The sequence below is a fragment of the Schistosoma haematobium genome, chromosome 4, assembly GCF_000699445.3.
Source record: "Schistosoma haematobium chromosome 4, whole genome shotgun sequence".
NCBI classification, from domain to species: Eukaryota; Metazoa; Platyhelminthes; class Trematoda; order Strigeidida; family Schistosomatidae; genus Schistosoma; species Schistosoma haematobium.
Genome location: NC_067199.1, coordinates 34,208,477 through 34,232,409, shown reverse-complemented (window position 1 = coordinate 34,232,409; position 23,933 = coordinate 34,208,477). Strand labels below are relative to the sequence as shown.

The following is a 23,933-nucleotide window of genomic DNA, read 5'->3' as shown; positions in this document are numbered from 1 at the left end:
ATAAGAAACAAATTGCAATTGTAGCGTCTTGAAGAGAAATACTCGTCAGAAACATTAAAATGAATATGCATGAAATACACATAGGTTTATAGATTTCACAAGTATTCGGAGTTTGACATCACCATAACCAGTATCACCCTTTATAAACGAAGCATGCCAACCTAATCAAATCAGAAGTCAGAAGTGAGGAGGTTCGAAGATATAGTTGGTAGGCTGCCAATATATCTAGAAGTGAATAATCTCAGCTGACTAGCGGTTGTAGATATGTAGCCCAGCGTACCCACTTGTGATCTGGTGTGGATGCATGACTGAACGCCTTCAACTAGGTGAGTCCAGTAAAACTAATGCAGTCAGTAAACGTCAAGGACTTACAGAGCTATTGATTTTGGGGATTTATTTACCGCTACGGGTTAAAATTTGGTATAACTTTCTAACATGTCCTTTGGAATATCCGGCCATCAGTAGCCTACCAATAAAGATGTGTAGCGGTATTGAAAAGGATAGAAAACCATTGCCCAGGTTTTCGTTACCAATCTGAATCGATAACATATGAGGAGGAGGGTGAAAACGGTATGAAAGAAAGGTATATTTGATTGTTCGCTGGAGAGGGAAACATAACAATTATAGATTGGCCATAAAGGATGCTAAAGGCACTTCCTGTCAAGTTATACCGTGATATGATGATGCTTGACAAAGCTTCCTCGACTAGGAGTGGCCATTTAAAAAAACAATTCTGTACATTTACCACAAGTTCAGCGTAAGTGCGGAGTGCTTCCGAAACACCTGATTTCAGAGAGTTAGTGTTACATCTGTCTATTCAAAAAATGTATTAACTTTAAATGGCTCTTTCAATACACGACGGTCAGTTTGTTAGACTAGATTCACTTTATTTATGTGAATATATCAAAGCATAACACAGCATCAAGATGAAAGCATGACTGTAACTAGCTTTAGCAACCCTATTATTACATTTGTTATTGAAAGGACTGACTAAACTCAAATCCTCAAGGTCGCTCCCAGAGATGCCTAATATAAGCAGCGGGTGATTAGATCCTCCTGCTAAAATGTGATATATGATGTGTTCTGCTAAAGTTGCCGACGTTATTCCAGCTGTTGTCGCCTGGAGTCTTATAGTAGGTATCACGGCGGTATACCTCACCTTCATGTAACACAGTTTTTACCTATATTACTCACTCTTAAATAGTTGCTTCCAGTTCGCTGCAACTTACTCCTGGTCTATATTTGTTCTTCATGCTATCCTAGTTTTTTATGTGTTATGCTGTCTAACGCGAACAACTTTCATGGACCCTGGTTATTTTCCTTTCGGTAGGTGATCTCTCTTTACATTTATCTCTTGCCAGCAACGGAAGGAGAGGCTGAATATGAAGAAACCAAGTCTGCTCCTGTTCATCGTGAATATAATATTAATGGAGTATTGGCCAAAGTCAAGTGGTGCAGTACATGTTTGTTCTACCGTCCCCCAAGGTGTTCACATTGCTCTATTTGTAACCGGTGTGTGGATGTAAGCATCAGGTTAATTATATTACTTCTTGGTAGACTTTTGATCATCATTGTCCTTGGGTCAATAACTGTATTGGAAAAAGAAACGCGCGTTACTTCTTCATGTTCTTAATTTCGCTTACACTTCATATGATTGCCGTGTTTAGTGTAACCCTAGCATCATTATTACTTAACGATCAGCCGATCGTATTCTATACAAATATTATACGGTATCCTTTGTGCCATATGGGTTTGTTTTCTCTATACTTTTCCGACCCTAGTTCTTTGTGTCCTCGTTTTTGCTTACATAGGAACACTAGAAATACATGGTTGTCATTTAGCATCGATAAATTCTTTTACATCAGATCTTTGGATATTTATCGTTTTAACTATTTATAGCATCCACTAATATTGAAGAAGTAAACTAACAGCAATTTAGCTCATCTTGTTTCTCTACTTATTTGGCCATGAGGCAGCTTAGATGTAGTTATTTCAAAGGTCTGGAGGAATTAAATCTATTCTGTTTGTAACTGCCACCTAAATAATTTTCATCAATATTGAGGGTAGACGTTCATGCTTTCAGAAACTCCTATTCAAGCCACCTTGGTACCACACCGTTAATCTAACCGCGAAATTCCGGGTGTACAACTCGGATACTGGCTGTTCTGACCCGTGTTTGTAACGACGGACTCCTCTACGTTAAGTGATTTTTTCGACCATCGTTGTCGCCGAGGAATTAGTTGTATACAGAACCGAGATTCTTCATGAAATAATGCAGCATATTGAATTCATGGTCGTCTTAGTCTGACAGCAATTTCCATGTGGGATCGTAGCGATTATCCAACTCAGTGACTTTTGAAGTTATCACATGAGATTTATAACTAGTGGTGACCCTGCAGGATATACAGTTGGTTGTACATTAAGGGATGTAGAGTGGTGACTTATTAAAAAATACCTGTATTTCAACTATTGGGATCCGTGCTCCGAGCCATTTATTTCGGTTTGAGGAGCTATGTAGTATCTGTAGACTTGACGAAGTGCGACTCAAATGTAAGCACAAACAAATAATTGACCACCTCTGGGAGGGGTACGGTCTTTATTTATTTTCGTTTATAATGTTACATTTACTGTTATCATTCTTGCCAGTTTTTTACGACTTGGATTCTTAAGAAATTATCTTACTTGATTCAGGTCTTGTCGTGCCAAACATTTTCGTGTTACACATAGACGAAATATATATTTTTCGACAAGTTAGCCTGTTTTTATTTAATTTATGAACAATTGAGTGTAACTTTATCCGTTTCTTGGCGTTGGAAATCCTACTTAACTACAAGCGTCACAAAACCCCAATTTTTTCCGATTAGATGTAGAAGCCAAACATTAAAAACTTAAGACCGACCGTCTCTGTTTAGCATCCTTTATATCTATAACGACAGCATCAGCAGAATTTCTAAAAAAAATACGAGAAACATACATCAACAATGTTTAATTTACTCAACTCAAAATTAGCTTAAAATTTTGTCAGATTTGACTTGTTTCCTATCACTACTTTTGATTCAGTTTTGGTTGTTTTACCACCTTAACTCACCGTTATAGAATTATTACACTTTCTCTAGTTGGTGTTAGTTTTATTCCGGTTTTTGGACTAACTTCATTCCATGTATATCTAATATCCCGAGGAATGACAACCAATGAACAGGTTAGTTATTTTTCAATATTTCCCTTAATCGTTCTACATGTATTTTTTGTCCTTTTAAAATGAAAACTAGCAATTTTGTTCTGATAGTAGTTGATCAGGTTAAAAAGAGTGTGAAATGTACTTTTTAACAGACGATTCAATGCAGAAAAGGAGGTAGTAATTACAGTTATTTTGTTAATCTAGTGAAATGTTCTAGTTAGTCCCTCTTAATCGTTTTTTTAAGAGAGGTACACGTTATCATGATACTATTATACTGTTCGCTTTTCTACTAAAACTGGTATAATGTTTCTCTATTAAACTATCAAGTGATTACTGCTCTCCTTTGTTCAATAATCGTACATATTCCCAAAATAGTCAAGTTACTGGAGTTTACAACTTTTTGCCATTTGGTTTCACAGTCAATCCACTGTAAAAATAACTTTCAGTTGGTTTATATGGTTGACCGATTTATCCACGTGCTAATTTCACTAATAAGTATGTACAATTTTAATGTGCCACCTAAGTTACTTATTATGCAGTTATTAATAAACAGTATACTTAACACTATTCATACTACGTGGCACTACTTATACCTTGCATTCCTCTATAATTCATCTTTGCTGGTTTAATCGGTTCGTCTTGGGATAAAAGGGAACTGAGGATACAATATTTTAAAAATAAGGTCAGCACTTCACCACCACATTCCTACCCAAGGACAAAAATGACCCAAAATTTCATCAAGTAGTGTACCTACAAAAGCATGACTCGATCAGGCTGTATTCTGAGTTTTTCCTGTGATGCCACACACTTCTTACCATTTTATACCATTCTATCAATAATCACTTAGTTCATATAGGATCCGTTGTTGACGCTATCGATCAAGACATTTGAAACTCCTAATAACTTCGTTCTTGATAAGTTTTCATCAAATTCATGAAGTTTTACGGGTCAAAATGACAAGTTATCTTCTGCTCCTGTCCTAAAGATGGACGTATTTCATCTCCAGTTCATTTGTTGTGTTCTAAGATTAATAGATAATTATCATCAACTCTGGCTTAGGTTTAAGGTTATCAACTTGTGAGATTATAAGTTACATATTTGAAGAAATATTTTGCCACTTCCAACTAGTAAGGGTTTATCGATCCATATTCTTTCAGACATTAGTTTTTGCCCAACGACATTTATCTTAATCTTCAAACCCTAAAACTGATGTTGATGTTTCATAATTGTCTTTATTTTAATTCAGTGATGTCATTCTGCATTATGATGTGTATGCTCTTGTGACTAAAGCCTTTTTAAACAGATATGAAATCTTAAAGAAATTACGTTTAAAAGGAAAAAAAGACAACTTCTGAAGCATGTGGATTAGACGCAAAATACACATTCTTGTGTAGTTGTACGCAACTATTTTCAGTAGTAATTAGTTTCCACATTCCGTAAATTTCACTATATCCTTCACAGTATGACTGTTGATTGAATGTTATTGAAGTGAATTATTTATCTCTGTAAATGTCCGTTTATTTTACGAACTTATTATGTTCCATGTAATTAAGGCTGCGAACTAGTTGACAATATATTAACTTTAAATGACTTAGCTGAAATCAGTCAGTAATCCAGATGCAGTCATTATTTTCTTTTTCCTTTATGTCTAATATTTTGTTCTATTTTTCCACTTTGCTTATAACCAACTGATTTACAGCACTTATTCAGTAGTCATCTGTTTGATTCACAATGTTTCTACCATTGTTATTCCTCATCATGATTAAATGTGACTTTGTAATAAATATAAACCCACTCAAACAGATCTCATATAAGATATTAATTAAGTCTCAGTAGTAATTTGACTCTCTGTTTAACTATAAAACAACTTTAAGTAATATAATCTAAAGTGAATATTTACTGAAGATTGTCAGTTTTTTATGGCATAAGATACTATGTAATTTTTACTTCCATGAATAACTAATAATTTCCACTAATTTTACTAAATCAACTGAGCCGTCACTACCATGTCTTCCACTTTGACATGGTCTTCAGGTCTGTCTATTGTGATGACAACCAGGTTATATTGGCAGGAGCGTTTGTCCTCCCAAGCCCTACTACCCCAAACAATTTGGTTAGAGAGCAGTAAGACTAAAAGCTGTAACTCGGTATTCGAAGGTGAAATCGTACTGCTAACTGCACAGGAGTGTAACGGCAGTAGGATGTTTCTTTCAGATAGTCAACATTCACAGTAATGCTGCATTTTCAGAACGTACGGAAGGGATTAGTAATAGTCGGCTCTGAGAATGCCACATGTCACTTTACCCCATGGATTTGCATCGCTATTGGAATGATCTTAAAAGTACGGAGCTAACAAATCAAGAAATTCCCACGCAAAGGCCATTTGTGATCGACCTCAAGGAGTTGTCTCTTGAGTTCTGTGGTCGCGGCCCTAGTTTGTCAAGACCACTATTAATCCTCCAATTGCCGAGAGTGGGGAGAGTTAGATCTCCTTCTCGAAATACTCTCACATGACCACGTGCATACAGCCACTGCCAGGCAAGTCCTACTCACTGCCTTCTCGCGGCGGGGGTGTTGTCTACGAAATTGAGAGGAGGAAAAGCGAATATCCGGCGCCTTAAACCGGTTGGTGGATACGGAGGCTTCACCCAGGGGAGTTGGAAAAGCCTGATTCCAAACCAATGGTGCACATGGGCTCCAAGATCCTGAGAAAACATATGGCGTGTGAAGATATCGTTGGTGACCGGCTACCATGGGACTGCATCTCCTAAAGTTGCTCCGCCACATTATGGATTAGACCTTCAGGTCAAAGGCTCGAGGTGTGGCCCCCTGAGAAAACCACGTGCTTCGGTTTGGGCACCCGGGGCAGTATCCCGGCCCTCACACAAATCGAGTGATTTATGTGGCGCATATCTGTTTGGTGCCTGTGTGTACCAATGTTTATGTGTTCAAATAAATAAATAAATATCTCTGAAGAAGAAATTTCGAATTATGCCCATATATCGTAAGTTCTACATCGTGTATGACCAACTGAATTGACCAGTCCTAATTGTTTGTACCGAACTATACGAAAATTTTGGTAGATTAGACATTGTTTTACATTATTAACCAAGGTTTAGTATTAGATTGATAAATTATGATTCATTATACCTTGAAAACGAATCATATATTTGTCATACTTGAACATCTTGGATAAGTGGACTGTATGTTTTGTGATGATTGACTCATGATTGATATGTCAGTAATAATACATCAGACATGATTCTTGTCGTATATCACAATTTTAGTCGGGATTAATAGAGTTACTTTCCAATACCAACTGAGATTAGTGATCGAGATTATTATTATTATTATTATTATTGTCACTAATACTTGTAAATATGTCAAAACATTCAGATGTGTAACTACTTTGTTCACAAAAGATATCTCGTTGTCTACATTATTACCGTTATATTTTTCACTCCAATCAGGTTACAGATAAATTTCGTGGACTGTTAAATCCATTTACATTGGGTTGTTTGTTAAACTGGCGGAGATTTTGTTGTGAACCTCAATTTCCTCGGTAAGTATAATTAAGTATTTAAATCCTCCTATCAATAAATGAATAAAATACAATCGATTGATCATCGAGTAGTGATCAGTATTATGTTTGACTTATCCTTTTAGTGATGACCAAAAGTCAGTTGAAGCCTGAATAGCTCAGTTGTAACATATCAGACTGTTGAGCGTGATGCAACAGGGCCAATTCCACTAAAAAGTACCAGTTCTCTTAAGAACTACAGGTACATTTTGCTATCGAGTGCTGAATTGTACAAAACGTAGGTCCAAGATTTCCTATCGACTACCTCCAATACCTAACACCTGAAGTAAAATATTTATCAAAAAATGTTTTATACGTTTATAATTTCATGGTATCACAAATAATTACAGATAGCTTTTATTAATTGCTTTTCGCTCTAACTGTTTAAATAGAAATCTTTTCTATTAAGATTACGAACAAGCCCACGTAAGACAAACACCGAAAACCAGAAAGCACTATCCAACTGTTTTACCCTAGTATGGGACTTCATAGTGACTTCTCTATCCGAACTAGGTAGAGGCTGTGAATTTTCACTCTTTTTAGTGGCTAGAATGTGTTACGTATACTCAACTACCCCCTACCTTGATGCCCAATGCTGAATAGATTCTGGAGCAGGTTGGAAAAAGGCTAGATACAATCAAATCAAGATTTGACACTATTTCATGAAGACATTGGTCTAAACTGTGTGGGGACATTCAGACTACGGGATCTTAACCCCCTGTGTAATGATAGTCAATATGTGAAGAACTTGAATGATATGGCTTAAAATCATTTTCAGTAACACGGATACACTCATTCTTTATCTTTCCCCAAATATTGAATCTCAAGATTATTCCATGCTTTTCCTTGTATTGTGTTTTTTTCTAGTCATATTCTCAATGTTTAGTTTCTCCTACTATCATTAATGATGTTATTAATCCAACTCTTTCGTTGTACATCTTGTTGATATCCACCCACTGTTAATATAGTGTTGCAGCTTGAGCCGATAAAAATTCACACCATGTTTCACATCAACACAAGGCCCACAAATTATATATATAATCCTTCCGATCCAGACCAGGATATATAGTCTGAGAACTTGAGTATCTGAATAATCGATTTTCTTCAAATACCAAGCCTCGTTCAAAATACCTCACCTACTGTTTTACCTTGAAATGGCATATGAGTAAACACATAAACTCTCACAACCTGTAATTGTCTACCCCGAAAAGCTTTTATGTCTAGTTAATGCTCAAAATCATGATCCAGTAGTTTAAGGTTTCTCTGTTAAATCCACTTGTGTGAGAGGTTACATTGCATTGCATGTAAGGTTAATAAGTTAGAAACACTTTTAAGGGAAACATATTGTACATAAATGTAATTTGATTTACGTGTTAGTTTGCATTTTAACCTAATAACATTTCTTGTCTTTTTTTTTATCATTTTTCTTATAACATTGCATGTCAACAGTCGTTATTTGGAAGTAGTTCCAACCAAATCCCGTCGTATTAAATATTTTAAATTGAGAAAAAGTAGATTTAGCAAATTCAATCATTTCATGATTAGTAGCGGTGGCGCTGATCCCGGGTGTACTGATGATGCCGCTATCAGTACATACACAGAATCAAATCATAAACTACTCATGGATCATATACATAGTACAACTACCAGTGATAATAATAATCATAATTATAGTACTGAGAAAGACACTATGCTTGACAATACTGATACTAAAATGCCTAATATCAACAGTAATACATTCTATGACAAAAAATCACTTGGTGGTGGAAAATATTTATACACTTTAAAAGTTCCACAAAACCATTCACATCATCATCCACGTCAACAACTAACTAGTCAGAATCAAGGTAGTACTCGATCAACAAATCAATTGATACCACGTGGACCATTAGTTTGTGATAATGAAGAACCATTATCTTCGATTATTAATAATTTAACATCAAATCGTAATAATGTAATGACAACAGCGATAACAACAGCAACAACACCGACTGGAAACCATAAATTGGAAGGTAATAATGATACTTGCTCAATTAATGAACAAAATCTACCATGTACTAATGCTAGGGTATGTTAAAGTGAATTTCTTTTTGTTTATTTGTTCGTTCGTCTTTTTTTACAAGAAGTTTTTTATTGTCAGTTATGAGTATGTTATATTTTTTTACCGGTTTAGAACCTTAAAAGTATTCACGAGTTAGACATATATATATACAGGTTCTCAATTTGTAACGAAATAACTATTTATTGTCCCTGATTTTTGAATTATTCTGTTTGATAGCATCCAAACATTCATCAAATAAATCGTGTAAAATAGTTCCTGTCCAGTTGTGTTAATGAGGCATGGCAACTTGGACCGATGCATATATGTGCCTGATCCTACGTTGTAGCTGATTGACTCCTGTCCAGTTTATTTTATATCATTTCCAGTAAATAATTGAATAATGCTAATTAATATTTTTGTTGAATAACACGTACTTCACTCATAAAAAGTACTTTAAAGATAATCTTAACAACTAGGAAAATGTTTTAGTATATTTAACATTTATTTAGCTAGTTGTGGAATCTAAGATTTTCACTTCATCTTATTTGGAACTCATCTGTTACATATGTATCTCCATCCTAGTTTTAATTCTCATATTGAAACATGAATCTAGTGATTTTTACTTCAAATACCAACATTTTATCAACTGAGCTACTGAGTTCAAATAGTCATTAAATTGTTCAACAGGTCAGAAATTATTAGTAAAGATTTATAATTTACTACTGTTGATGTTCAAGACTATAAGTGGACCAGTCTCTGTAGCTCAGTGGATAACGTATTGGTGTTTGAACGAAAAATCACTAGATTCACGTTTCAGTGTGAGCATTAACACTGAGATGCAGCTACACCCAGCTGACAAAGTCCAAAATAGGTCGAAAGGCGCCTTGTGGATTCTAGCACTAAAACTTTTAACCGAAAGCGGGTATATGAGAGTTATCTGCTTGTGATTAAAATATGACAACGGAGACTGATCAATTTCACTACTGAATATCAGCAGCGGTGAATTACAAACCCTTATAAATAATACTAGGGACAATTGTTTGCATGAGGTAGTAGCTTAATGATTAAGTCGCCCATTTTTTAACCATTGGGCCCTAGGTTCCGAGCCCAATTTTATTTACTTCAGTTTGGGGGCGGTGGTAGTATCACTAGCTTTCACACAAAAATTTGTTTGTCAAAGACAAGTAAAAATAAAAGCTGTTCATTACCTCACTTAGTTTACCAGTTCTAACTCCATTCATTTAATAGCGATCACCTGTTAAATAAAAACTGTTTATTTAAAGTTATCACCCTATCATACTATGTTGTATAATTTCTTTAGTTTGATTTCATTAGAGCTAGTACGGTCAAATAGATCTTACCAACACAAGAGGGAATCTAGCACAGTAAATAAATAGGTTGGATGTCGGTCCCGGAAGTCATTGAGTTTGTAGGGAAATCCAAACTACTTAGTTTAAATCCGTGAGATAATTGGAGTCAATGCTTGGGAGATTTTAAATGACGTGATTTAATATCAATCTCACTAGCAAAGATACACTCATTCATTACCTTACCTTAAATCTTAATTCCCAATATTATTTCGTCACTTCTTATTCCTATATTTCATTAAAAGTGGGGTTGCTCAGTGGCTAGGGTATTCAGTTCGAGATTCAACCTTTGCTCCCACTTACTCCTGTTTTGGGCAACTGGATGATATCATAAGCCCTCACACGTAGAATATGACTCATACCCTCGAGTACTTGGTGAATGAATTGATTAACAGATTTCATCCCTTCCTATGGAATCGTACTCTCTATGTTCAATTTTTCTTACCACCACTGATACTATTTATTATTTCAACTTCTTTGCTATGCATCTTGTTAAGTTCAACTCGCTTTAATGGTTTACTATGTCAACTTTAACTAATACACATTACTGTCATATCCTAAAGTGATTACGATTGACTAACTGATATGAACGAATATTTATGTCTTGGGTTTATTGAGTTTTAGTTGTAACTGTTTATTTTAATCTTCATACTTTCAATCAATAAGTTATGACTTCAAACTTGGTTATCCCTGTGAGTGCTTACATAACTAAGTAGACTGTCCTTAGCTGTCACATCATAAGTATAACTCATAGATTGATGAATATACTTTGGTTTTAAGTATTAATTCTATTCTGTGGAGTTAAACTAGTATAATTTCTTAAAATTATTCAATTTATACGACGTTCCTCGTTTAATATTTCTAATTCTATGTTTTATAATGCTGCACAGTTAAAAGCGATTAACTGAACTTTGAAAACTCAGATTTTGACTTGATAAAGTACTCATTAATATAAATGATATTTCAAGCTGTAAATAAATTTATTTCATGTAAGAAGAATTTAAGTTAACTTTGTAATCTGTGCTCTTCAAATAATCCAACCACATTCGATCTCATAAAGTTCAAATTAACATTATCTATTCTATTTTCAAATCACATCTTCTATGTCTACATTTTTTTCACTAACATAGACGACAATACCGTTACTTCCGAGGTTTCTTGCTATCCATCCTGTACTGATTTGTTATGGGGCAACTTAAGCTTATACAGATCTGTTATACTCGAAAATTAATTAAATTGTTCAGACTACTAGTACCAGGTACTTGATCATTTGATACACTTGACGCAATTATTCGATCTTTCCTTGATCGAGAACTAAATATGGAAGAAAATATTAGTTTATCGATACAAGTACACAACAATCAGCGAGTGAAACCAAAAGTGCGTTGAATTCTACATTATGAAATAGTCCCTTATATTTAATTTGACTAAACATGTCCGTCTCTAGTCATCATAAGCCGATTCGATTCGATAATATCTAGTTTTTCGCCTACTATAATTTATAGTCGTATCATTTAGATTTAAGACTGCAAACCTTGAATTTCGGTTCTAAGTTTATTCCTCCGTATGGCTAAATAGTAGTTTTGCACTACATCTGATAACAGCTCGGTATGAAAAACCTAGCTATAATTCGTAACCTTAGGTTCTAACTCTAAATTCTAATCCTAATTCCTCACACCGATTTCCAACCCTATTTCGATCCTAGTAAATGGTTTAGGTAACTCTCAAAAGCCTTCCATAAATTATGGTCTCACCTAGTATTTCACTTGTTTATAAGATACCAATCTGGAATTAAGCCTGCAGTTAATCATACAAGCTTATACCATACAAAAATACATGTCAAAAGGGTGATAAATTATCTCTATCACCATTAATCTTTTTCTTGATTTTAGCCATCCGCTGATTCACTCGGTACTTTAGACAGTGCATATCAACCACATCATCAAAATTCATGTAATAACAGCGGCAAAGTATTGGTAGACACTGCCAGTATTAGTCTTTCAGGTTGGAGTGAAGATGCAGTTTCGCTGAAAACATTAGATCGTCTTATCGGTATTACACGTCATCACCATCCAACGATTGGAGGAAATGACAGTGCAATAGCCACAAGTATTGGTGGGGGTGGGGGTGGTGGAGGTAGTAGTGGTCCAACTTATTTAACTGTTGAACGTATTCAAGAAAATGGGGAATCACTGATAGATTCTTCAACTTCCGTTCTGGATCGAAATATTTCAACTGATCAAGATTCAACACACCTTTTTAATTTTAACGGTTCACATATAAATGGTTATACGGGTATATTACCTACTTCTACAGCTGATTCAATCAGTCAACATTTTACGCATACACTACCTCTTTATCAACAAAATATTGTACGTTCACTTGGTGAGGTAAGTTAACAAAGATGTTAATTGTTTTACATTACTCTAAAAAGGTTTATGTAGACTGTTAAATTCCTTAGTTTACGTCATAGGCTGATCTTAGTGAGACAATCATTAAAACCAGAAAGCACTGCATAGTTGTTTCGTCTTAATCATAAATTCAAACTGCTAAGGAGTCTTATAATAGGAAAAAACAGCTGTCTAATGCCTTCTGGTCTTAAATAGTTGCTTAACTAAGATCAGTTCGTTAATTTGTTTTATGGCATGGAAAGTTTAATATCAACTTTCACGGCGATCGAAAACTTCATAGGTTATTGGGCCCATCTAACATTCTCTTCTAAATGATTATATTGACGTTCTTTTTTTAAAAAAAATCAATCTCAACATGTAAAATGAGTGAATACCATTAAAATTAGTAACATTGAAAACTTGAACAAAAGTCAATTGAAACATAAGTGATTAGACGACACTGATTTTGTAAACCATTCGAATACCAATAAATTGAAGACTTGATTCTCAGGTTTAATTTCTGCCTCTATATATCAGAGTTACATTTTGGATTAATGTAATACAACTAAACTGTTCATTATCAAAGTAGATAAAACGGAGTTCAAGTTCTCAATCGAATGTTTTGGTTTTTTTTAAAGCTAATCATTTTACTATAGATCAAAAATAACATTTTCAACATCAAACTAAGTGATATAGCGACTGGGGAAAAAAAATGTAAAAGCGCTTATATCAATTGATTAGAGAAACATTCTTAGTTGTTGACATCAAGAATCCAAATTTTATGAATATTATTATATATATGTGCTTAAATAAGGTTGGTATAAGTAAAAAAGATTACTTTCTCCCCTTCACAATTGTGTTTAAACTATTAGTAAGGTGCAAAGTGGGATCTATTAGGTCAGTTCGAGTGATCGGTCATTGATTAATGATAGACATGTCCAGCTAAACTAAATGTAAGAAACTATTAATGGCGTCGTATTCTCAGAGAATATAAAATCCCACCAAAAGCATTCATCTGATCTATAAATCTTCCCCATTATTCCTATAAAAGACTATTCTATAAAATTCACTTACTAACTGCTTTATACAAACTTCCGTTCTGCTATATATTTGGTTCTCAATCAAATGGTTGTATAATTGAGTCGGATGTATCACATGACCATTTATCGTGATCTGATGTCAAATGCCAGAATCATCAACAAATCAATGTGTTTTTTGTCATAATAAATTTAGCGACGAGGATGAGCATTTTAATTGTAGAATCACTACTTCATAAATCTGTCTGACGATATACTGCCATTTATAAGTCAACCACAGTTCTCAGTATGAAATCCCTATTGCATTTTGTATGCTTATATTAGCATCTATAACTGTGATATGAATGCAGTAGTTTATTAACTCTTTTCAAGATTGCAAATACACCTTTATAATAATACCATGAAACCGAATTCATCAGACATAGCTTCCTACCAGTTGCCTATTGAACCACTCAACACATGTGTACATCTCATTGCACAAACCATTGCTATGTTCACTGATTCCGGTCTTTTCATTACATCTAGTTTTCACATCCATCATTTTATCATTTAATATCATACTGATTCACTAATTTTTCCTCTGTTTTCTTTTTTAATTATTATTATTAATCCTGTGATCGTTTAGAATGACTCCTACTGTAATTTCTATGATGGAAGTGTGACAGGTGTTATTGGGAATGAAACCAGTGGAACTGTTGGAGTCAATGTTATACCATCATCTATTAACTCTTTATCGAATACGTTCAATCATGTAGATAATTCTTTATCAGTTAATGATAATTATCATGTTAATTACTCAAACACGAACGATAATAATTCTTTATTCAATTCTAATCCATTATCGATTAATAGTAGTACTAATCATCCAATCACCAGTAGAAATCGAACACAATATTCTACCACTACTACTACTAATAATAATAATGGTGGATCTATGTTTATGGTAAATGAACCACATATTTCCGCTTCTAATAATTTAGAATTATTGAATCCTTCACGTTCAACAATTAATGCTACTACTACTACTAATAATAATAATAATAATACTCAACATGGTTCCATTGAATTAACTTACATTCCGTCACTATATCATACAAGAGATAATAGGAATATCAGTAATAATAATGATAATGGTACACATCCACTGGGAAATTATGCACAAGCAACATTTGTTAATCAAGGTATGTTGAAGTTATTATATTTGGGTTTTTTTTTTAATATTGTTCATACTTATTCATTCCAAAGTATGGATTCAGCCATTTTTAATGGTGATAAACTGGTAGGTTAGATATCTTCTTTAGAAGAAATTAATACTAACGTTCTGAGAAGAGGAGAGTAGTATGTAGTTTTGATAGTGTGTGAAGAAAAGTCAATTTTATCGCCGCCTCTGCATAACAGGAGGTCAGTAATATATGAATCTTTTCCTAGACTTAATTTCTGTTTTGTTTCAAAGTATTTGTTTTTCATTGTTCCGTAATTCATCATACTAGGTTTCTTACAATTTTTGTGTACAAAGTGGAAAAGAGAAGATATATTTTACAAAATTACACTTAAATAATCATTGTGTACTAGACATTTGGCATTAACATTGTCATTATATTAATTAATATGTTTAGGATTTCAGTTAAAGTATACTTTACTGACAACCTTTTAGCGACCCTGAAGAAGTAAGACGATATTTTAGCTATTCAAAAGTCAGGTGATGGAAATGTATTAGGAATGAAATAAGACACTGTTTTGTAGCCATCAATTTATATATACATGAATACTTGTGGTATTGGTTATTTCTTTAATTTAAAACACGAAGAACGCATAAGTTACCCTTAAAAATTCAAAAATCTTGGTTCTTACTTCTTATTTTTTTCACATTTACTAGTGTTAAACATCTTAAGTACTAAATATTACTACGGTTTGACTTATCTTTCAACAAGATGCAAACCATCCATCATCACATTTTGAATTTCGTTAAAAAATCTAATAGCTGTAGTCTTAAATCTGCTTGGTTCATTAATGGAGCATACTCTTATCTGCATTACTACTAAGAAAATAAACTTACAAAATTTTAGCTAATAGGTAATAATATTTATTTCTATTAACATATCAAACATTTTCAAACAACCACTCGGTTTTTCAATTTTAGGTTCCAAACTACTTTCCGTAGCTTTGGTTTTTATCAATAGGGTAGTATTACTAGTAGTCCTCATACTAATTCTATGTTTTGAAACTGAGTGTATACATATGTACTTTATAAATCTGTTACGTTAAATTTCAATCGTATCACTTAATTTTGTCAAAACTTTCATTCATTTTCAATCATACATATCATACAATATTTCATGATGTGTAAAAGCTTATCTTTGAACATTACTAGTTGTTTACACGAATGTTTCCATATAAAATGCAATCCAGTTAACATGTGTTCGGCGACTTCGAAGTTATTACTAAGCATTCACTTTTCAACCATTGGATCCCAGTTTCAACTCCCCCTCTACATATTTCAATTTGTATAGCCAAATAATATTGCTAATCCTCAGTGGAAGACATGCGTGGGGTTCCGGCTTTTGATCATAAATGTATTTTAAGCACTACTTGCTTATAGTGAACCGAATGAGTGAAGTTAGGCATAAGGTACTAAGGAAAGATGAGAATCCGGTTGATAAGATTATGAATCGTCATCAACTGAGATGTCTGTAATATGTGTTACATATGTCCAGATATACCTCCTACCCCAACATCCAGTGAAGACTGAAGTAGTATTATATTGAAAGAAAGCTAAAGGTGGATAAACCAATACATAACTCCGGTTCATGAAGCCGTTGACTGTTCATTTTAGTCATATTTGCAGGTGCAGACTGCCTGGTTAGGTTCCACAGGATAAATGCTACCAGTAGTTGGAGACTTTAGATAGTTGGTCCAATCACAATGGCACAGAGCTATGCATCCTTTGTCTTCCTCGAGATGTTATGTTCCATCATTCCTTCATACATATATTTTCATTATGCCTCTTTGAAATATGCTATGAATGTTTAGTCATTCTGATTATCGTTTTTACTATGTTATTTCCATCCTTTTACTATTCATCTTGTTGACTTCATCTTATAATGCTCATGTGATACGGCAGCTTGAACTTATGTATAATTTAACTTAGCTGTATGTTGATTATGACTGATTAACCCTCTCTCTCACACATATATATAAACATTGATTCTTTAAGCCGAGTAATAATAATAAAGATTAGTAGTAGCTGGATGAACAGTTCTCTTTATTTAACAATCAGATTGTGTCACTTTGTGTGTTGCAAACAAGAACATATTTTTGTGAAGAATAGAATAAAAATAGACCATAGACTAACTTTCAGCTTATAATTCAAAGTAAGGGGTTTGTGAAGATTGGTTAAAAATTTTTAGAAGTGCAAACCATTGAATGCTGACTCCGAGATCTAAATATCAAGAGCTCGATACGCACAAGACCTTAAGGTCCCGGGTTCGACCACCAGTTAGGTTATGATAAATGTCCACTGCCAAAAATTCGTGTACTCGGACGAAACAGAGCTCTCCAGTGCTTCCTAGTTTCATAACTGACGTCAACTTCCGGTGTAACCTATGAAATTTCAGTTCATGGTCTGACTTAAAAATTAATCTATGATATTTACTTTTTACTATGAGTCAAAACACTAAATGTCACAACAACAACAAATTAAACTTTTTTCAATGTTCTATGCCAGTAAAATTTGAAAATCTTATTGACAAATTATTAATAGTTAAAGAAACTGATTGATTCAATTCTAAATATTAACTGTTATAAAAACACACCATCTCAGCGTACAAAAGCGTTCTAGAGGATTTTCTAACGTTCTAACACTTACTTACGCCTGTTACTCCTCCTGAAGGAGCATAGGCCGCTCACCAGCATTCTCCATCCAACCCTGTCCTGGGCAATCCTTTCCAGCTCTTTCCAGTTGTTATTCATCCTTTTCATATCTGATTCTATTTCCCGACGTAATATGTTCATTGGCCTTCCGCTTTTCCGTTTCCCTTCAGGATTCCAAGTTAGCGCTTGCCTTGTGATGTCCTATCCATTTCCATCGTCTTTTCCAAATTTCTTCTTCAGCTGGAAGTTGGTTTGTTCTCTCCCACAGAAGGCTATTGCTGATGGTATCCGGCCAATGGATGTTGAGTATCTTGCGTAGACAGCTATTTATAAATACTTGTACTTTCTTGATTGTGGTTGTTGTAGTTCTCCAAGTTTCAGCTCCGTACAGTAGAACTGCCTTGACGTTCGTATTGAAGATTCGCACTTTGATATTGGTTGAAAGTTATTTTGAGTTCCATATGTTCTTCATTTATAGAAATGCGGCCCTTGCTTTGCCAATCCTCGCCTTTATATGTGCATCTGATCCTCCTGGTTCATCGATGATGCTTCCCAAGTATGTGAAGAATTCTACATCTTCCAGAGTTTCTCCATCATGAGTGATTGGACTGCTGTTCTCCGTGTTGTATTTGAGGACCTCGGTTTTCCCCTTGTTTATGTTGAGACCCACCGATGCAGAGACTGCTGCTGCACTGGCTGTCTTCATCTGCATCTGTTCGTGTGTATGCGGTAGGGGGGCTAGGTCATCTGCGAAGTCCATATCGTCTAATTGGTTCTGAGCTGTCCATTGTATGCCGTGTTTTCCCTCAGATGTCGAGGTCTTCATAATCCAGTTGACCACCAGAAGAAAGAGGAAGGGAGAGAGTAGACAGCCTTGTCTGCCTCCGGTCCTCACTTGGAATGCATCTGTCAGCTGTCCTCTATACACGATCTTGCACTGTAGTCCATCATATGAGTTCCGGATAATGTTGATAATCTTCTCAGGAACTCCATAGTGTCGAAGAAGTTTCCATAACGTTCTCTTATCTACACTGTCAAATGGCTTCTCATAGTCACTGAAGTTGATGTACAGTGACGAGTTCCATTCAATTGATTGTTCGACGATGATCCGTAGTGTCGCGATTCGGTCTGTGCACGACCTATCCTTACGGAATCCAGCCTGTTGATCTCGAAGTTGGGCATCTATTGAGTCTTTCATCCGGTTCAGCGACACTCTGTTAACGACTTTCCCTGGTACTGATAGTAGTGTGATGCCTCTGTAGTTTTCACATTTGCTCAGATCTCCTTTCTTTGGAATCCTGATGAGATATCCTTCTTTCCAGTCCATCGGCACTTGTCCCTCCTCCCAAATCTTTTTGAATAGAAGGTGAAGCATGTTTGTAGTTACTTCGATGTCTGACTTCAGTGCTTCAGCTGGTATGTTGTCGGGTCCCGCTGCTTTCCCGTTCTTGATTTGTCTGACGGCCATTCTAATTTCTTCCGTCGTTGGTGGGTTGACATCTATAGGAAGATCTGTGTGTGTTGCTTCGATGTCCACTGGATTCATTGGAGCCGGCCTATTCAGGAGTTCCTCGAAGTAGTCTACCCATCTGTTCCGTTGTTGTTAAATTTCAGTGATTGGCTTGCCTTCTTTGTCTTTGACCGGCCTCTCTGGTTTACTGTATTTCCCTGCTAGTTTCTTCGTTGTATCGTAAAGCTGTTTCATATTTCCTTCTCTAGCAGCTTTTTCTGCCGTCGTTGCTAATTCTTCCACGTATTTCTTCCTGTCGGCTCTAATGCTCCTCTTCACTTGCTTGTTTGTTTCTATGTATTCAGCTTGTGCTTGGACTTTCTCTGCTCGTGTTCGGCTGTTGTTAATTGCTGCCTTCTTGTTCTCCCTTTCTTTGATCTTGTCCAGTGTTTCTATAGAGATCCATTCCTTATGATGGTGTTTCTTTAGGCCCAGAACCTCTTGACACGTTGAAGTCAATGTTTCTTTGGTGCCTTTCCAGTTGTCCTCCATAGTAGTTCCTTCTTCCTTCAGTAGATCTTGAAAGGCTTGGAACCTGTTGTTGAGAGCTATCTTGAATTCACTGAGTTTGTCAGTATCTCGAAGGAAGGCTGTATTGAACCTTTGTAGTGCTGTTTGTCCACTTGTCCAGTTCTTTTTCAGATTCAGTTTTGAATTGGCTACAACTAGGTGGTGATCTGAATCTACGTCAGCACCTCTCCTGGTTCTCACATCTTCCATTGTCCTTCGGAATTTTTTGCTGATGCAAATATGATCTATCTGGTTCTCTGTGGTTTGGTCAGGTGAGATCCATGTAGCTTTGTGTATATGTTTGTGTGGAAATATTGTGCCGCCTATGACCAATTTGTTGAATGCACATAGATTTGCAAATCTTTCTCCATTTTCATTTTTCTGTCCCAGTCCATGTCGTCCCATAATATCTTCATATCCGGTGTTGTCTATTCCAACTTTGGCATTTAGATCTCCCATTAGAATGGTGAGGTCCTTTCTTGGGCACTTCTCTATGATTGACTGCAGCCGCTCGTAGAATTGATCTTTAATGTCGTCGTTGCTATCATTGGTGGGTGCATAACATTGGATAATATTCATTGTGATCCCCTCCTTCTTTGTTTTGAATGATGCTTTGATGATTCTGGATCCGTGAGATTCCCATCCTACAAGTGCATTTCGTGCTACTTTGGACAGCATAAAAGCGACTACCTGAGTGTGTGGAGTACTGTCCTCTTCGTGACCGGAGTATAGCAGCATCTCTCCCGTAGCTAGCCTTTTCTGTCCAGCTTGGGTCCAATGGGTTTCGCTGATTCCCAGTACTGCCAAAATGTATCTCCTCATTTCCGTTGCTATTTGACTGGTCTTCCCGGTTTCCCACATTGTTCGAACGTTCCATGTGCCTATAAAAGTTGTTGCTCTGGTTGTTAGAAGAGGCATCGGCCTCGTGGCTTCCGAAGGAACTCGGCTTTCACCATGAGGCGTCATAGTTCTTCTAACTCCCAGGGTAGAGTTTAAATGGCTTGAATTATTTTTTCTGGTTAGCGTTTTTTTAGCGAGTTAGTTTTCTACGGGATGTGGTCGCTAACCCCATCTCCAACCCTCCCCCTTTACCTGGGCTTGGGACCGGCAGTAACTCTAGAAGAGCTACAGGCGGAATTCTCCTAATAAGCACTATCTAAATTATCTGCGAAACCTATCACATTCCCTTGAATCTAAGCTGTATGAACCATCGTCATTGTTATGATATCATACTCACTCTACAGTGAAACTGTAAAACTTACTATGTTGCCAAATATCTTATATCCAGTGGCATGTAGTGTCCATTTTCTGATAGACTATCACATGAGTTCGACCTTTAGAAATTTAACATGGCACTGTTGTAGATGTTGAAGTAACTGTCTAATGTTTAAAAATCACGACTTCCAACTTCTAGACGACAGATTCAAATGTTAATTCCGTTTTATCAGTCCATGTAACCGCGAGTAGTATCATTATTCTTCATATGAAACACAGCTCCTAGCCAAGCATTTGAACCACTTGCATTTAGTAAATTAGTTGATGTAAATATTGATTGAATCCTGATATGTGTATACTTCCATTTAAAGGAAAACGGCTCAGAAGTATTTATAATATGAATTGTTAATTTAGCTGAAAACTAGTGTACCATGTTAGTAATCAAGGTTTGTTGAAGATCTGAGGTACTAAGTTTTGTATTTGATCACCACTTAGAAATTCATTCATTTGAATAAATTACCCCTATATGATTCATATCCTCTTCATCTGAAACGGCTCAACAATTGCATATAATAGATCGGTTGCTTACTGAGTAAAACTCTCGATTTTCGAACCTTCCTTCACCTAATTAAATGGGTACAGTCGGATGGTGTCAGTCTCTAAAGCGTTTAGAGTACACAACAGATCTTCGGTTCAGGCAAACAGGTATTATCAGTAGATCTCACATTTAGAGTTTGGATTATATCCAAGTAGCTAATGAACAAGCTAATTATTTTTTATACGATTTATATAAAATATACCAGTAATTTACGTTTTCTAATCAATAACCACTATGTAGAGTGAATTTATCTGTCTCAAAGGCGGAACGGTAACTGAGTGTTTAAATCACCTCCAGGTTCGAAATCCACTTTATCGAATTTCCACATAGATTGTATGACTCACTGCTAATTTAGTGAACCTGTACTCGGTAAATAATTTACACTCATTCACTTTTAAACAATATGGGTTGTAAATATCTCTTTTTGAGACTAAACTAAGTCCTTAATCTTCCTATTATTCTTTACATTTATTCAACTTCATTGTAATTCAACTGATTAGATCTTTCATAATTTTTTTAATATTTTAATTTCATTTAAAAGAAAGAGAGAGATGCATCTACTTTTCTATTAAAAATTATTTTTCATTCTTTTTTCAATTGTTTTGTCTTTATAGTTTTTCATGGACAGTCATCTGATCAATCATCGCCTAATACAAGTCGATTCAGTTTTATTTTTTCACCATTAGACGTTAATGCACCTCATGCATCACAAGAGACTCTAAGTACAGCTACATCACAAACATCTATTCCTCTACTTGCTTCACCATCTAGTCCAAGAGGTTTTCTATCATCGTCTCAATCTCACAACAACAGGAGTCCGGTAAATGATTCATCAGCACCGATCGATTATGAAACTGATGACTATTGTGTCAGTCGAACTGGTACGATGCTACCATCAAATCGTATGTCAAATTAAAAATAATACATTATAATTTCTATGTTGTTGTTTGTTTGTTTGTTTGTCTTTAACATAATATTCATCATTCAATACCAGTTAGACTACGGCGATGAATACCGACTGCTTCCAATATATTTCCATACATTTATTGTACAACATGATACGTGATATTATTGATATTGACAAGGTTTATTCCAATTCATTGTTTCATTATCTCCAACCTTATTTGTTTTCATGAGTAGCATTTGTTTATCAATCTATCAATTGAAATAAGCAAAACGTTTCGATTGTATGTATGTGTGTATGTATGTATGTACGTGTGTACGTTTTTACAATTTCTGTTTGTATACAGCTCTTTTCTTTTTCGTTTTTCATATTATTGTATACACTGTAGATAAAGGATATTATTTACATAAACATACACATTCAAGACTAATATTTCACTCATTTGCACCTATTATACCAATTCTTTTTTTCTGTTTACTACTCATCATTAACATCCATGTACACTCAATTATTCCTGTCTGAGTTTCAACTGTTTTACGTCTCTCTATCTCTCTCTCTATGTGTGTGTATGTGTTTGTACTCATATACATTCTTTTCCTAAATGTCTAATCTCTGTCTACGGTGAATATATTTCTTTCGTGAATGTAGACTTTTTTATCTACCAAATACTTAATCAATTAGTTTTACACTTTATTTTCTCATCGATATCAGTCAATGCTACCGAGTGGTTGTTATTATTACTATTAATATCAGTATTCTCAAGTGTCCATGTTCTCATGTTTACGTCTGTGTATTTGCAAAAATTATAAAATAAGTTATAAACTATTTTCTTTTAGTTCATTGATTCCAGTTGTAAAAGAAAAGAACCCTAGAATTCATATGTAAATCTAAATTGCATTCTCTCATGTATATGTGTGCAACATAAGATATATTTTTATCAAATTTCCATTTGATTGTCTTACAAACATTGCCTACCTTCCTTTAGTGAAGTTAGTTATCTTCAGTGTTCTCTCTACCATTGGTGACACTTTCTGTCTTTATTTAATTTGTTCCCTCTCTTTTTTCTCCTAATCTTGTTTTTTTATCCCTTTCCGTTACTATGGTGACCTTTTTCACCTCAGTTTCAGGTTACAGATGTGTACTAGGAATAAGTGATTGAGTTATTTTCATTCCATCATTCATTTTATGTGAACATATATCTGATATATATATATATATATACGTGTGTGTATCAGTTTGTGGTTCCATGTGTTGCGTATGCGGACCTCAGTGTTTTTGCAAATGTTCTACTGTTTTGTATGATGAAAACGTGTTATGCAACATTTGACTAATATTTACATATATGTATCTATTTGTAATGTCTTCATTTTGCTTACTACTTATTTAGTTAGTTGCTTAAAAATTTCTAGCGAAATAGTTTTCCTGTTTACTGTCCTCATTTTCAGTTTACAGATTACTTGTTTAAGTCTGCTATCACCTATCTGATGCCCAACTGAGTATATTACAATTAAAGGAGAGAAATTTCGTCATATGAAAAGTTGAGTAATGTCAATATTATGCAATAACTGTTTGCTGTTATATGTTGCAATATCGTTGTTCCTCCTTTCTAAATAGTGCAAAACTTGTAAAATTCTGTGATTTGAAAAGGATTTTAATATGTACATTCCGTTGTTCCGATGAGTTTAATAATATCGGTCTGAAATAAGTAGATAACGCGTTAGGTGTTTGGAGCG

The 23,933-nt window shown here is 35.0% G+C and overlaps 1 protein-coding gene across 1 annotated transcript; it reads left to right on the top strand.

Moving 5' to 3' along the window:
* Positions 1 to 990: 990 nt before the first annotated feature.
* On the top strand, positions 991 to 23,785 carry ZDHHC5_1 (Zinc finger, DHHC-type containing). Its single transcript, XM_051216255.1, has 9 exons — positions 991 to 1,326; positions 1,362 to 1,522; positions 1,558 to 1,730; positions 3,097 to 3,199; positions 6,649 to 6,740; positions 8,208 to 8,826; positions 12,059 to 12,556; positions 14,219 to 14,774; positions 21,911 to 23,785. Exons 1-9 carry the CDS (start codon positions 1,302 to 1,304, stop codon positions 22,210 to 22,212), a joined length of 2,529 nt encoding a protein of 842 aa, XP_051066826.1. The 5' UTR covers positions 991 to 1,301; the 3' UTR covers positions 22,213 to 23,785.
* Positions 23,786 to 23,933: the final 148 nt, after the last annotated feature.